Source organism: Corvus brachyrhynchos, unplaced genomic scaffold (genome assembly GCF_000691975.1).
Source record: "Corvus brachyrhynchos isolate BGI_N302 unplaced genomic scaffold, ASM69197v1 scaffold325, whole genome shotgun sequence".
In the NCBI taxonomy this organism is placed as follows: domain Eukaryota; kingdom Metazoa; phylum Chordata; class Aves; order Passeriformes; family Corvidae; genus Corvus; species Corvus brachyrhynchos.
Window position 1 is genome coordinate 144421 of NW_008238356.1, and position 16531 is coordinate 160951.

Here is a 16531-nt window from a genome sequence, read left to right on the forward strand (position 1 = left end):
TGTGGTTCTGGTAGTTGAAATTTAGTTATTGACCATAAACTGCATAGTGTAGAAATCCATATTTTTATGCAAATAGTGTGCGTTTCGTCTTGTTTCCTGCCGCAGACTTACATTGCAGAAACAATTTTGTAGTCACAACTCAGAAATTTCTCGTCTTGTGATTTTTCACAGTTTGGAAGTTTCTTGTTAAAGCGTAGGAAACCCTCTCTTAATTTTCTGACTTACCAAGCTTTTTTGTTGGGGAAAGAAAGTACTTGGCAGTTCGAAGTGAAGCTATACGATACCTGACAAAAGTGCTAGTTTCTGAAAACTTGTGCAGAAGCCTTTAAAATTTGTTTTTTCTTCATCTTTAGAAATGTAGAAAGCTGTTAAGATGGCATGAGGAAACTTGACCAACAAAATAGGTGATCTCAGATGACAATCAAAAAGGATTCATATTTATCTCAACAGAAACATTCATTTTAGATTTTGTGTCAGGGAATAACACAGCATCTGGGATGCACTGATCTGTTGTCTAAAACACGTTTCCACAGTTTTATTCTTCGTCAGCAATAGTGAAAAAGTAGTCTTTAACTGTATATTTTAGTAAACTAAATTGCTTTATCAGTTGATAAACCTAGAGTTTAGTAGATAACATTTTCCCAGAACGGCTACAAATTAAAGACCATCCCCAAAGACTTCAATTGTCGTTTCTGGGACTTGTTCCCATGTGGCAGAGATAAGAGGACCAGCATCCTTCCTCTGGCAGTAAATGTCAGAATGCTTACATGGTTTTGGAGATGATGTTAAAAGAAAAATTGAATGCAGCTTCTTCATGGCAAACACTTTTTAAGTGTTTTAAGTGTTTTAGGTAATTGGCAATTAGTGTGCGGCGTTGATTGTACTGGATGTGTACACGTGATTCAGCAGCCTGGGAGGGTGTGGTGGTTTTAACCTTTCGCTAATGCTCAAAGGCTTCCCGTGGTGGTTGGATCTGTAGGGTAATACTGTTGAAGCAGCTGGGCTTTTTCTTTCATTTTTTTAATGACAAATGAGACAGCTGGAGTCAGCAAAATGCCCCAAAACCTGACAACTGACCAGAGGAGAAAAGAAGGATAGTTCAGAACTCCCTGGCTATCACATTGTTTTCTGCTTTCCATTGTCTTGAAGACAAAAATGTTGCAAAGTGTGGACTAAGGGTTGGCTGCTGGTGCTGAGAGTGTCAGCCTTGTCCTTTTTCAGTCACCTCTCGCTCACCTGTCCAACAGCAGCCAAATGGCTCCATGTTGCTTGTACTTGAAGGCTGGAGAGGGACCTTAAAAGTCTCCAGAAATAAATTCTGCACCATGACCTTTATAGGGAACTGCCTTGTCAGTTTCTGGTCAGTGAGTGGAGGAAGGGCTCTTTCCTGGTACTCCCTCCCCAAGGGCTGAGCTGTGCCTGACTGGGGAGAGCTGGCTGGCAGCTCCCATCATCATGTCCTGGGCAGAGGTTGTTTCTGACACACACAGCTCTCCTCTTCTGGTTTGCACAGTGCAGAAACCTGCAGGGTGAGGCTGGACAGCTGCTGGAGGTTTAGGAGAAGACATTGACCTGGTGGTCATTTTGCAAATTACGCAGAACAAAAACGAAAGCTGCATGGAGGGGTCTGTAGGTTAGAAATTGTGATGCTAGTGTAGGAAGATGGTGTTTATCTCAATACCTTTCCTTGTTTTGAAAAATGCTAGCATTTTCAGCATTTGTACTCTCCATAAAATCAACTTTTGTTACACAAGATTCAAGGCCTCTAGAGCAATAGGAATGTTATGCTGTGGGGATTTTTTTATAGATGTAAAGTTGTGGGCTAATTTTTAGTCAAATAAGCTGTTGCTTGTAATTTCTTTCTGCCTTTCTCCTAAAACAAACCTGATAACAAAAAGAAAATTTTTAATATCTTCTGTTGCATTTCCCAGAGTTTTCATGATATATTTTCAGACAGTCCAATCCTATATGAAAAGGAATCAAAGACTACAGTTTATCAAACAAAAAGTCTTTTTAAAACATTGAGAAATTGATGGAATTTCACATCATGTTGCCTCCACACCTTCACAGACAGGGACTCCTTACATTTGCAGGCCTGTGTAAAATATGTGGGGGGTTTTTTGTTCTGTTTTGTTTTTTATTGTTACTACAAGGGTATAAAAAGAATGATGCAAAAGTAGAAGTAAATACAGAGGTGCCAAATATAATCACCTTTCAACATCATGCCATTGTGGTTGTTGGAAGCAAATCCTTGTTTAGCTTTGGATAGTTACCTCTGTGGTTTGGGCTGACAACTGGATATGCCCTTGGTTGTTGTGTTGTGGGTTTTCTTAGGTGAACTGAAATTATAATTAAAAAAATTTATAAAGAATATTGACTTGTGTGGATAACATTTTAATAACCTAAAACATAAACTAAAAATTTGGGCTAGAATACTTCTCATTCAACTATTGTGCAAAGGAATGACTTTTTAAATAAATGTTTACTTCCTGGAAGTAAAAGTTTCCTGTAGAAAGAAGAATAACGGCTAACAGAAACTTGTCCTTCACCCTGCCACTTTGTGCCTGTGTGAACTGCTGTTGTGTTACAGTTCTTTGCCCTGACAGTTAAATTTTTTCTACTTCGGTGTACTATGTAAGAACAGGAACAGATTCTTAGTGTTATCATGATCTTTCTCCATAGCTCTGAAAGGGGCTAGAAATATGTTCAATATAATCTTTTTGAAACCAGATGCAAGTACAACAAGTGAAAACCAGAATTACATTAATGTTCATAAAACAAAACCCTATCACCATAGAAAGCCTAATTACTAAGAATAGTGAGTGAATTTAGAACTTTATCTCAGATGAACCAGGATTTATAATGCAAATAATTTACTTAAATGCTAATGAACAGCATGTGGACTTTAATTAATTAAACAGAAAGCCACATCTAATTTCAGAAGAGGTCAGAGCAATGAATCAACTGTAGGAGAGAAAGGAGGTGGCCTTTCCTAAGTTACATATCCACGTCTGGGTGGTACACACTATTGGCTAGAGTAGCTGATGTTTGAGTTGTTACAACAGTACAACAGTAGTTATAACTCAGACCCCATCTGGTTCATGCATTTCTGGAGATTTCTTCTAATCCTGTAAGAGTATCCAGTAAAAGGATATTTTTCTGAGACTCAGGAAGGCATGTTGCTTCTCCACAATTTTAACTGAGTTCTGATTGATGTTATCTTATGAGTTTTATTACCTTTATAAGGAAAAAGTAGTTATGTATTAATCCATGCATTCTTTGTTTATGTAAATAAAAATACAAAAAAATGTAAAAACTTTCAGTGTAGGTAACAATCTGGTGTAGAATCAAATTATATAATCAGGTCTAAATAAATATATAACTTCAGCAACAAGGTCAGTATAAGGAGGATCAGAAGTTTCTCTTGAAGAGAACAAGAGGTCCTGTAGCTGTCTGTTTTGGCATGTCAGAGATGTGATTGTAGACTCTTCCTTTGAGCTGCTGAAGTTGCTCAGCTGAGCAGGTCAGTGGCATGGGAACTGGGCCCTGTGTGGGCAGTCTGAAGGGGCACAAGCCATGGATGCTGTCTGTGCGACAGTGTGGTGCTCCAGAGTGCTGCCTCCTGACTTTCTCTGCTGGAGAAGCAGAACATTAAAATGTTACTCTGTTCAGCCATACCAACGCGATGCTTTAAGCAGTATGCGTGCTAGGACACTGTGCTGTTAAAAATGCAAATGCAGAAAGATGGCACCGGATGCTTCAACCATAAAACCTGCCTGCTTGTCCCTGTTGTTACTGACCGTGACAGTCCTTGTTATTACTGACCCAGTAGTAGTCTTCATCCCTCACTTTCCCTAAGCTTAAATTTTTTTCACCTTTTCATCTATTTTCATGAGCAAATGCAGTATCTGAAAAGAATGCTGCATTTCTATCATGTACTAAGCATGGAAATACCTGTATGATGTACTGTGTAAAGCTAGCAAGGATGTCCTCTCAGAAGGGGGGAGGGGTGGAGAATCTAATTATAATTTTTTAATTATAAAATTGTTCTTTGGTAATATTACCCTTGACCTGATTTCTTAAATTGAGAGTGCTAGTGTTGTATTTATGTCTTTAGAGAGTTCATCACTCTGTGTGTACGTATGCACATGAAAGTATGTGCATAGGTGGTATTTATATAAAAATAAACAACAACATGATTAAAACATGATTTGTTCAATCTTTACTTTATCAATATTATTCCAAACTTGCGAGATTTGTAATGGTTGAAATAAGACCTATGATAATATAGCAATTGTGCCACTCCTATCCATCTAATAAGCTGGCTTGCCCAGGTCCCCTCTCCTTGCAGGAGGAAAAAGTGTGCAAGGGGTCTACCTTAATTTTGGAGGAGCTGCTTAATTAATATATGGCTTCTTGCAATGCCTGTGAAGATGAAAAATGCAAGAGGACAGCAAAACCCCTCAAAAACTAGTGACTCTCCAGGGGAAGTAGCAGTTAAAAAGCACTCTCAAGCTCAGGATGATCTGCTATAAGCTGCAGGAAATGTGCCACAGTATCTGGAACTGTGCTTCCCTCTGGGTGGATTTATAACGGGCTCAGCCTTGGAGCCAGCCTGGATTTCACAGTGTATGTGCGCACCCCTGCCAGTGTGCGCCGAGAAACACACAAAGTTGTGAGCAACACTGTGAATGTAGGAACAAGGGGAACACAAACCCAACACTTGAGCCTCTCACAGTATTTGAGGGAAGAAAATAAAAATGGAGTACTGTGTTTTTACTGTATAGCTGCTGTGCCAGAGCTTCTTATCATGGTCTGTCAGCCCTGCTGGGCTCTGTGTGTGCCTTTGGGGGTGAAGAGATGAGGGAACGCTGCCTGTAGTAAGGGATTGGGTCTTTTGGGGACAGTGTCTCTAATGGTTGCTTAATCGACTCTGCATCTGGAAGGAGGCTGGCAAGAGGAACAGCCTTGGGCTCTGCAGCCCTACATGTCCACGGAGTGAAGGCCTGCCGGGAGGAGCTTTGCCTTGAAGGGGAAGGCAAAAGTTCTTTCCAGGACTACTCACAACTGCTGATTTGAAAGGAGTATCTGCTCTGGACTTGCCTTTGTGCTCCCCAGTTCACCTCCTTTTTTGCTCTCCCAGCAGCCCAATCTGCTGAAGCTGCCTGCTCTGTTCTATTTTCTGTTAGGAGGTTTCTTTGTTCCTTATAAAATGCCTGAGCTCCCCCCGCCCCACCCTCCTTCCAGTTTAAGGCTATGATCGGCTGTAATGACATTGAGGCCCTAAATGGAGTGACTGGGTTGGTGGTGTGTGGGAGTGGAATGGATGCTCATTCATTGAGAGGGCCTGAAACCAGGTGGATGTGAGTTTCAGTTACCACCATCTCTTCAGTCTCCCTGGGGAAGGAAGAGGAGTGTGGAGGCATGAGAGAAAGGGGTTAAATACTAGAGAAAAATACTTACTGTAAGACTTTAGCTGTACCATTGAGTATTGCCTTTATGGTGCTCTCAAGATGTGTTCCCCTAGGAAACCAGAAAGATACACAATGTGTAACACAGTTGTAAGGTGTATTATTAAAAAAAATTAATTACCCCAGCTGATTCCTTACTGCAGGCAGCTCAGGGCTCTGCTTGAAAGACCCTGCATTTTGTTTGTATTTGTTAGTGTGTAGTTAGACTAAAGCAAAAATTATTTCATCATTTTAGCACTGGGGGTATATTTGAGGCTTGAAAGAAACCTCTGTCTCACGTCTGGTGCTACCTGTCTATGGACCAAGGAAGCTATCTGACAGGTATATGCATACCAATATTTCATACGAAGTTCCTTTATGTTTGTAGTGTAAGTTTGATAATTATACTGGTAAGCTGACTCTTGTCTAATTACATGTTTGGGAACAGCTGTCATGTTATCTTCTTAGTACAGAGGTCATAGAGAGCTCTGAAACATGAACAGCAAAAAAGCACAAGCAGAAGAGAGCAAGGGAACAGCTTGAATGCCTTCCTCAGGAGTACACAACCTGACACAAAAAGACCTCAAATAGCTTTGTGGGAAAACTATTAATTCTCTTCATGTGTGAGAAGAACCAGCATGATTTGCTTTTCTTTCTTATTTTTAAATCATCTCAATCAATATGAAAATGGTCTTTCTTTGGTATGAATGAAGGACATATAAAAAGGTTGAAAAGCAAAGGGGTTTTGTGTTCATTCATTAGGATTTTTCCCCTGAAAGGAGTGCTTCATGGTATCTAGACTAAAGCTCAGAATTGGAGTGATTATCATTCTTGGAAGCAGTGGCCAGCCATTTTTGAGGAAAAATGTACCAAAACGCTACAAAGCAGTTGCTGTTCTTAGTCTTTAATTTCAGATAATAATATTTACCATCAGAAATGTTACTTGACATAAATATTTGATCATAACAAATGTGCTATTATTCATATGACTTGTTTTCAGTAAATTCATATTTTTACTAGTTTTGGTGTAGCAAAGCAATTAACTTGTAAGCATGTTCACATTCTAATAAAGAAAATGCTGTACTGTATACTTTCAGCTCCTGGATAGAGCCTTTTTATGTATGAGTGGTAGGTTTTCAAAATAGAGTTCGCAAACATAGAATAGAGTAAATGTTATTGAAAAAAAAAACTTTGGAAAAGGTGTTCTCATGTTTTTGCAGTTAGGTGTTGTTAACATATTGTTAAAAATGAACAAATTACGTAATATACTGATTAGTATTGGTGTTTCAGATGGATGCAAATGCACATCCAATGTACTCTGAGTACTACAGTACTTCTTGAAAACAGAGTAGAAAATAGCTCACAGAATTCCTAACTATACCTTATGAAAGCAGAACATGCAAAGTATAAGGCTTTGTGTGCAAGGTAAATACAGCTGTTGTTTTGTTGATATGTTCTTGTGCGTGATAATTATGTTTGATGATGAACATGTCAGAGAAATATTCATCTTTTGCTGTTTTCAGTAGGGTAGAAGAATGTTAGCCCATGACATGGGGGAAACACAGATGGCCAAACAAACTGTGTTGCTGTATCTTAGACATGAAGACCACTTTTTTCTGAAGACATAGGGTTTAAAGTAGTAAAGGTCTCTTATTCCCTTCCATGATAAAAATAAAGGAACACTATTGCAATTTTGAATGCTACCGGTAATTATCCTTGCTTTTGATTGATCACAGTGGCTTATACTGTCCGTGAAATGGTGTCTCTCAGAGTTGTTAGGAATATGAGTTATGTATATCTGTTCATAATCCCTCTGAGTGACAGAAGGTGAAAGAAACTTGAAAGACTTAATCATTAGGTAAGTACATTTTATGTATCTTCCTTAATAAAAGTGTAGAGCTAACTCAAGCCTTATCTTGCAGTGCAGGGAAACAGGTCTCATACTGCAGTTCCTGGAGAATCCCCCTGGAGACCTGCACGACATGTAGGGTTGTATGGCCTGTCTCAGCCCCCATCATTTTCAGTCCAGCTTAGTTGCAGAGTTGAAGAGCTGTAGGTGGAATATGAAGGAAACATAAAAGATTTAAGCCCTAAACCCAGTCTTTATCCAAATAGTAGTTAAGGTAGTTTTCACAGAAAATCAGGTGGTGGTCAGTGTATTATTACCATTTTCTTTTAATAAATAGCTTACAGAAAACATTCATGTCGATTTGTAGACGGTTGTGTACTATACTGATCTCAAAGATAATAAACGATCCATTCTGACATGCATGTGCTTTGGAATCTACTTGAGTCTGCTTTCCAACGCCCTCATATAAACATTCATTTGAAATTAATCGTGTGCCAGATTTTGCCTTCCCTCTGTGCAAGGAAGGTAAGAGTTCGTATGATACCTTCTTTTATGAATGCTGATGTTTGCTTCTGGTTTTGTTTATAACATTTCCATGGAAAAAACAGCAGCCAACAGACTGATTTTAAACAGTTTCTTGTTCTGTTGAGTTTTGAGTAGCATCACGAAAATATTTTTGAGGGTGAAATTTGATTTGTGGCACTTTTTCTGCACAGACGAATTCTTTAGGCAGAATTTGTCAAAGTTGCTCCAAATGGTATAAAATGGAAAATTAAGCAGAGTGGAAAGAGTTGTTTCTCTTTAGGGATTCCCTGGTTTATCAGAGGGATCCTTTCAAGAGAAAGGAGGAGAAGGTCACACAAGGTGGGATCCTGTCCTGCTTTGAACCCATTTATAAAGCTGTGAGAATTCTTGAGGAATTACTTATGCTCTGTGAAAGCAGTCAGTTTATCTCTTCTCTCAGTTTTTTGCCTCTGAGTTACATGTAAACCATAATAAGATACTTCTAAAATGGTGAGGATTAGCTGTTCATAGCTATAAAAGGTAAGGAGGAGGTTCTGTGTTGTTGGGTGGGGGCTTAGGGAGTGGTCGTATTTTTTTTTTTGTTGATTTGTCTGGTTGTTTTGATTTGGGGGGGCTTGCTGGTTTGGATTTCTTTGGTTGGTTGGTTGGGTTTGGGTTTTTTTTCTGAATTGAAGGTGTAGAGAAGAGGGTGCTGACTTTCAGTAATGAGCTGTGCCTAGCTGCATAATGGTTTTGCAGTGTAGTTTTGATTATCTGGCACAAAGCGGTATTTGATTAACTGCATTTCTTGTAAAGGAGTTTGAAGTTCTGGTTTATGAAAAAGCTTGCATTAATTTAAGAAGCTACAGAATATCCCCTGAATTTTATGTTTTAATTCTATCCTCCATTTCCTTCCATTTTTTGTCAGTAATTCAGTATCTGTCTTAGGCTTTATTGTAGTACTCACTTGAACTGTTTTAATTGCATCACTTGCACAAATAGGGATGAGTATTAGTTTTGTTTCTCTTAAGTTTTGTGGCTGCACTAGAATGACAAGCAAAATCATAACTTTATTGTCTTCTCAAACACAACCAGATTAAATTTGTAAGACGATTTTTCTACTGTAAAAACCACTCAGACTAGCTGTCCACATAAGAGCAGGTATTCTTTCCCTTTTTAAAGGAAGATGGTTAGTACAATTTGTATAATGTAGGTAAGGAAATGATGGAACAACTTTAGTAATATTTGTAATGGATAACATTTGCTGAGTTTTTCATAAATATTTAAGATGTTCAAGATTATTTTTGAAACAAATTGCTCTACATGAATGTAGGTGTTTGATGTTCCTTATTTGAGGTAATTATCTACTTCATAAAATTCTATCCATCCTTTCTTGGAAGAAAACTTTTCTCGTCTTGCCAGGCTCTTTTTTGTTGTTACATTAGTAATTCATGAAATAATATTGTGTAGAATATTGACAGCCATCTTAATGAAATGTTTATAAATTACTAAAATGATACAGAGGAGAATTTAGTGAACGGTGAAATGATTATATGCTTACTTTTTTTTTAAAAGCAAGTGGAATATGCAGATGTGGTTTGTAAGCAAAACAAGTGAGAAGATTATGTAGTGATTTTAAATTAAAGATATTCTATCAGAGGAGCAAACACTTGGCAATAGAAGAGTATGTACCCCTCTCCCATTTTTTCCTGAGTGGTTCTTAACTTAAACCTGTGCATTGTTAAATCCCAAAAAGCCATTGCTGGGGTTCTCACCAAACTTGGCTTTTGGTAGTTATTCCATTCAGTTTTTAACATAACTGCAAAACATGGTGCTATTGATGTAGGAACAGACTTCAGGACACCTTAGCTCTCTTTCTGGCTTTTTTTGCTTGAAATTTGAGATGCTTTCCTGTTTCGTAGGCTTTTCTGTAACACTAAATGAAATGCCATTGAAATGTTTCCTAACATCAAGCAACTCTTGTGAGGTTTAATCTATTAATGTCAATTAAGGAGTTAGATAATCACACGAGGAAGGTACAATGGTACTACTGTTCATTTTATGAAAAATACAGGTATGCCTACTGTATTTATTATCAAGACTGGTAATTCCTGACAGGAATTCTGTTCATGTCTCTGGATGAGTTGTCACTTAAATTCTTTGGTGTTTCTATGACCAAGATGGTCAGTTTCAGTTATTAACTTATAACTTATATATAAGTTATTAACTTATATTTTAGTGTAAATTGGTTGGAGATGTAGGTTGGTACTTACATATCTTTCAAGAGGTATGATACAGTGATACAATGTCATGGACAGAACACTTTTTCAGCAATAGAGAAAAAAGTTCTATAGAGCACTAGCAGGCTTCATTTAGGAAGGAATGCCTGAGCAATAGCTGTACCAGCTTGAAGCCGGACAACTCCGTTGTGGCAACTGTTGACCAAGATGATGGTCAAGGCTGTAGAGGTAAGGATCTCTTCCTAAGATGTCGAGTTGAGAACACAGTCTGCCTAGGTGCATGACCACGTAACATGGACTGAGCTGTTTGTGTGGGAGCCTCCTTGTTTCACTGGCCTTGCTGTCTTCTTTTGATGGAGAGGAGATACTCTGGTTCTGCTCCAGAACTTACCCAGATATATGTTACAGGGTGAGCTGGGCAGCTTCATCTCCACCTCAGGGAGTTTTGCTGCAGTCTTACCAGCCAAATATCCATCCCAACAGTAGCCTTCAACTGTGAGCCTGAAAGCTGCTGTTCTAAGTGGTTCTTTGCTTCAGCTCCCGGGATGATCTCATGCATTCCATAATATGTTTCTACTGATTTTGTCACCTACAAAGCCAAGCTGGTCCAAGGCCTGAATTCTGCACAGTTTTATGTTTTCATTTAGCCATACTTGGTTTCGGCAGAAATGTGATCCTGCTGCATTCCACTGCTGGAACAGCAACAGACTAAACGATATTTTTTGTTTTCTCTATCACTGAATTAGTAGTAGCATAGAGGACATAAAACTCTCTTCCAAGTGAAATGTAACTTTATTATTTGAAAGAAAGTATTTTTCTTCTCATATGTTACCTCTCTATTACTCTTTCAGCACTTACTCCTCCTAGGAGTTACTCTGCTATTTACTATCTGGTAAGGTTGATTGCTCCACTTTTCTGTAAATCTGTGAGGCAGTGTACAACCGACTGCTTTGTCTGAGTAATGTTTGATGAAACTGTGGTTGTAATATGGTTCTGCTCATCTGTGTAGGATGTTGATTCTACTCTGACCCATGAAGCTTCACTTTCCAGGTACTTCTAGGCTTCTTTCTGCATCCAAGCTCCAAGATGAAAGCCAGTTTTCTGCAAATCTACACACTGTTGGTTGACAGTTCCTAGTAAATATGTGTGTGTACAGTGAGTAACAGGGCAGTGGATTTCAGTGGCTTTCTCCTTTGTCCTTGCATATGATGAATATCCTCTTCTATCTAATTTAAACAGAAAATTTCAAGCAATAAAATAGCGGGTTTTTCTTGCATTTTCATAGGTCAAACTTGGGAAAAAAAACACTATCAGGTGTAGCTTAGCAGTGTTTCACAGTGTTTAACAGATGCCAGTTTGAATTTTGCTTAGAGAATGGTATGTTTATTGTTTTAGTTAAAAAACAGTCTCATATTTGATCTGAAGATAGTATATTTGAGATTTTTTTAAGGTCGCAATGCAGAGAATTGCAAAAACAAGTACAGGTATGCGTAGCACAACCACATGAAGGAAAGGCTTGTCAATTCTAGACTGACATTGTCTTACTTTTAAGTCAGTCTCCTGTATCTTCTTTGTCAGTCACCTCGAGTTCTGTAACTACTCTGCTAGTAGCTGCATTGTCACCTATTTAAAATTAACCTTGTTTAAAGTTTTTCCATAAGTTTCACAGACCAAAGAATGTTGCATTTCAACATTCTGTAGCTTGATTTTTGCAGCATATGCACCAGGAGAAATAGCAACAATACAACAAATTGTACATGCTATGTATGTAAGTGGTGCAAGTGCCTGTATAAGGATCTACTCTGTGTTTAAGCAACCTGACTTCTTTCCTGATTCTGTTTTTGGATATCATACTGCTAGAAGTACTTTCAGGTCTCTGGTTGTAAAATTCTTGATGATACAGTAATACTTGTTGCTATTAACATTTCAAGGAAAAAAAGAGAAGAAGTTTCCAGAAATTTTCAGTTTTTAAGATGCTAAGCTCTTAAAAATTTGGTAATTCTCTATGCCATGCTTGAATGGGAGTTCATCACTTTTACAGACACGTCTTTATTATTTTTAGAAGACAGTTAATCTCTTCTTATTCATTTGTTAGGTTGATTTTTATCTGGGAAAAAGTTTTAAAAGTCAGATGATCAATCAAGTTATGTGCTTGAATCAGGAGTGTGGGGTTTTTTTCAGTTACAATATTCAATTCTTTCCTAAGTACTAGGCAAAGAATTGTATTAGGATTGGAGGGGTGCGAGGGGAGGTTGAAAGTCATGTTTTTTAAAAGATGAGGGAGTGTGGTGATGGTATTCTGGTTATGATGGAGACTCAGGTACATTGTGTGGCCTCAGCAGTCTTCTGACAGATGAGAAGATACTACTCATCTGGCTTCAGAGAACTGACTTGACTAATCTAAATGTACAGTGGTAGCCAGCAGAAAATTGGCCTCAGTATGGTTTTATCCCCCATTGGTCCATTTAGTTGATCCACTACACTGGTGTTTCACCTTTGCTCTCACCTTGTATCAGCTAGATGTATTTGTAGGATGATGGTGGTGGAAGCAGTCGCTAGCAAAGCCCGTATGGCATTCATATCCTCTCAGAAGAACATGTAGATTTTTTTTCTTACGTTTTTTCAGGTTTTCTTCTTTTCACCAGGTGAAACAGGCCCACTCAGTCTTGTTCAGGCTGTTACCCAGGGTTGGTTTTGTTTATTATGGTAAATAGGTAAAACTTTAGGAACTTATTGCCAAAATGTATTTCTTAACTTGTTCTGTAAGGAATGAATGAGGCAGTAGAAGGCACAAGTTGGTATCAGTCAATGTCTTGATCTCTAAGGAGGTGATCTAGCAGCACTTCATTACCTAAATAGAGCCTATAAGAAAGCTGGAAAGGGACTTCTACAAGGGCATGTAGTGCTTGGACAAGGAAAAATGGCTTTAAAGTGAAAGAGGGTAGGTTTAGATTAGATATTGGAAGGAATTCTTTACATGTGAAGGTGATGAGGCACTAGCACAGGCTGCCCGGAGAAGCTGCTGATGCCTCATCCCTTGCAGTACTCAAGGCCAGGTTAGATGGAGCTCTGAGCAAACTGGTCTAGTGGAAGATGTCCCTGCTTACGGCAAGAGGGGGTGTTGTCACTGGATGGTCTCTAAGGTCCCTTCTAACCCAAAGCATTCTGATTCTGTAGTCTGTAACATCATGTTTGATTTTCTGGGAATGTGTAAGGAAAACCTGCATTAGAAGTTCATTATATGTGTGCAGGAAATGGGAGTGAAAGTTTCAAAATTATGCTCTTGGTAAGGGCAGAAGTTTTTAGGGCTTAGATTTTGCAGTGTGTGCTATCTCAGAAATAGTTAAGGGTTACTCCTATAAACTGCACTGCTGTGAAATACACTTTTCTGAGAAGACACCTAAAACATTATGTAAGAGGCCTGTAAGGCTGCCATTGTCCTGGCCATGAGGCATGAAAGCTTTACAGAAATGACTGAAATAAAGCCCAGACTGAAAGTCTGAAAAACAGAGCACTGAGCAATGCGTTTTGTTTTCTGCAGGGCTGAGTAGCTGGGTGAACACAGGGTTTATGTAGCTGTGCAGATTCAACTCCTCCTCGCAAGCAAACACAGGGATAATATAGATTAGATCTTGTAGTCACCGATGAGCTTGCTGAATTGGAGTAAAGTGCTGTGTGTTGTAACCTTTGTGAAGTTTCCAACACAGATCTTAACTTCAAGTTGACAAACAGTCATATTTCATCAATAAACTACTTTTAGTACAAAGCATATAAAGACATGAAAAAAATTTAATGGAAGGAATGACTGCTCATTAATAAATATGAGCCAAATTTTAATTAACAGTGATTTCACGTGGTTCTGAGATTGAAGTTTAATGGGGTCTGATTGTAACAATACTAGCTTAAAACAAAAAACCACAACCCAACTGCACCCCCTCAAACAAACAAGCAAAAAACCAAACCAACAAACACAACAAAGCAAGAAACCCCAAACAAGCCAACACCCCTGCAAAAAAACCAAAACAAAACACAGATATATCTGTTGCTTGTAATACCAATAGATTACTGTAATATCCTGAGCGTTAGCCTAGGAAAATTTTTTTCTTACTCTCAGAATTTTCGTGATGAAATGTCTCATAGTAGTTACATGAAGTTAGAGTTTTGAATAATTACATCTTTAGGAACAGAAGATTTTCAAATATGCAGTCATATATAATATGTATATTTTGGAGTTCCGTTTTGCTTATTAGTTTAGTTGTTAAATCAAAACACAAATTTTAATTCAGTTGTTCTTCAGTTGCTACCAATGCTGCTGTTTGACCCGGAACTGGTCCTTGTAGTTCCCTTCCAAGCACCACTTGACACTGTTCAGCTCTGCAGTAAGCAAGCTGTCAGCATTGTGCAAAAAAAGTCATGTTTGTGTCCAGTGGGTAAAGCATATCCTTCTTATTTGTCTTGCAGGCACAGGAGAGAGTGGCAAAAGCACATTCATCAAACAGATGAGAATCATTCATGGATCAGGTTACTCTGATGAAGACAAAAGGGGCTTTACAAAACTGGTGTACCAGAATATATTTACAGCAATGCAGGCCATGATCAAGGCCATGGATACCCTCAAAATCCCATACAAGTGTGAAAATAACAAGGTGAGATTTTTGTTTATTTCTGTAGCTGAAGCTTTTCCTCTTTTTATTTTGGGAAATATACTGAAGGTCTCAAAAGAAATTGCACATCACAGAAGTGATACTAAAAGCTCAGAAGAAAAGGGTGTTTCCTGTCCTGCATTTAGTTCTCTGCCATTCTTTCTACTTCTACCACACAAATGTGCTGCTTTTAAACAAGAGACTTCTCTTAAGATGCCTGAGGGGGATCGTCACAGAACAGAAGTTTAATGGCAGGCTGCCACTTGACTTCAGTAACCCTTGTCTTTTACTGTGAGGCCATGTTCTGCTTAGAGCACAGTTAAACCATTCTTGTGATGTGTAGCAAAACTTTACTGCATAAGGGTTGCTATTACATTACAAGTGGAAAAAATTCAAATTATTAGAAAAATAGGTGGGGATACCTGTGTGTGAACAGATTGTTAAATTAAAATTTTCTACACCGTAAAGACCTTAAAACAGTCAGATTCTTCTGAGACTGATGCTGTTACTGCAGTTAAAAAGGACAAAATACATTTGAAATGTGTCTGAGGTTCATGTCTGACTAGCTTGACTTTTTCCCAGGTTTTTTTAATATTCAGATTTTAATAGTATGGTAACTACAACAGTTTGTTGCATTCTATGAATAGGAATGAAATGCTTAATATTTACTTAAAATACATGGTGAGCCACAGAATTACATGTCCTTATCTTACAATATCACAGAATCACAGAATGGGTCAGATTGGAAGGGACCACAGTGGATCATCTGGTCCAACCTCCCTGCTCAAGCAGGCTCTATTTGATAACAATTCCTGAGAACTTGTTTGCATTTTTACTGTTGATCCATTATTAGCAACTTTGTCAAATGGAGAATTTAAGATCTGTCGCAAAGTGGATGGCTCACCTTTCTTTCCATCCTGTGAAAGAGTATTTAATTATTATCTAGTAGTCCTGGATGAAAGTAATATTTTCTTTGATAAGTTACTCAAAAGTTCTTTTATTCAAAATTTTTTTATTAAGAGAAACTATCGAAGAGCAGCAAAATTTACAATAAAAAAGCTTCCATTAACTGGGAAAGAGAAAATGAAATAAACTTGAGTTAATGTTAAAGTCTTTTGTGTCTAAACATTGGAAGTTTAATTATTAGAATTGAACTGCTGTATGCATTTTAAGACAGCTAACTTAGAAGTAGGAAAGATAAAGCTTATTACCAGGTTAAAGATGAGTTGTTTTTTCATTTGCATTTGCTGAAGTCATTGCAGATGGTCATCACTTTGTTGGTGATGTAATGGTGCAATAACTAGAGTCTTGCAGGAGCATGACTTCATGCAGTAGGAAGTCAGGAGGATCCCATCTGTCAGAATCAATATTGTTAACCTTCTTTAAGGGTGGGTGGGTTTTTTTGTGCACATGAAAAAGATTGAAAAATTTGTAATTGGTAAGACTCTTGACTGTTAAATTTCCTAGTCTAAATGCGTGCTTGGAGCTGTTTTCCCCTCATCCTCTATAAATCAAAATCAAATGTCTAATTAGTATTAGCATTTTCATTTGCATTTCAGCCTTTTGGCTCCATGTTTTTGCTGTGTGCAAAGCATGAAGCATACTGGCCTGAAAAGTTAGTTGATCATAAAGCACATTTTTTCTTCAAAATTGGCATTGATTGTAAATTTACCTTAATATCTGGAAATCCTAATGGTAGATTAGGATTCTTTTTTCCTTGTATTATATTACAGAGTATGTGTTCTGTAGATATTTTTTAGACATGCTGACTTTTTGTAGTGTTTTTATATGGCTGAATGAGTTTGGTAGGTTTGGCATAGCTGTATACACATGGCCAGAACTGTT

At 38.0% G+C, this 16531-nt stretch overlaps 1 protein-coding gene across 1 annotated transcript in view; it reads left to right on the forward strand.

Annotated features, from left to right (window-relative positions):
- Window positions 1-16531, forward strand: part of LOC103616457 (guanine nucleotide-binding protein G(q) subunit alpha) — a 112347-nt gene that overhangs the window by 24162 nt on the left and 71654 nt on the right. The window contains exon 3 of the mRNA XM_008634627.2: window positions 14471-14689. Within this exon, the coding sequence (XP_008632849.2) occupies window positions 14471-14689 (219 nt within the window). The remainder of the gene's footprint in view (window positions 1-14470; window positions 14690-16531) is intronic.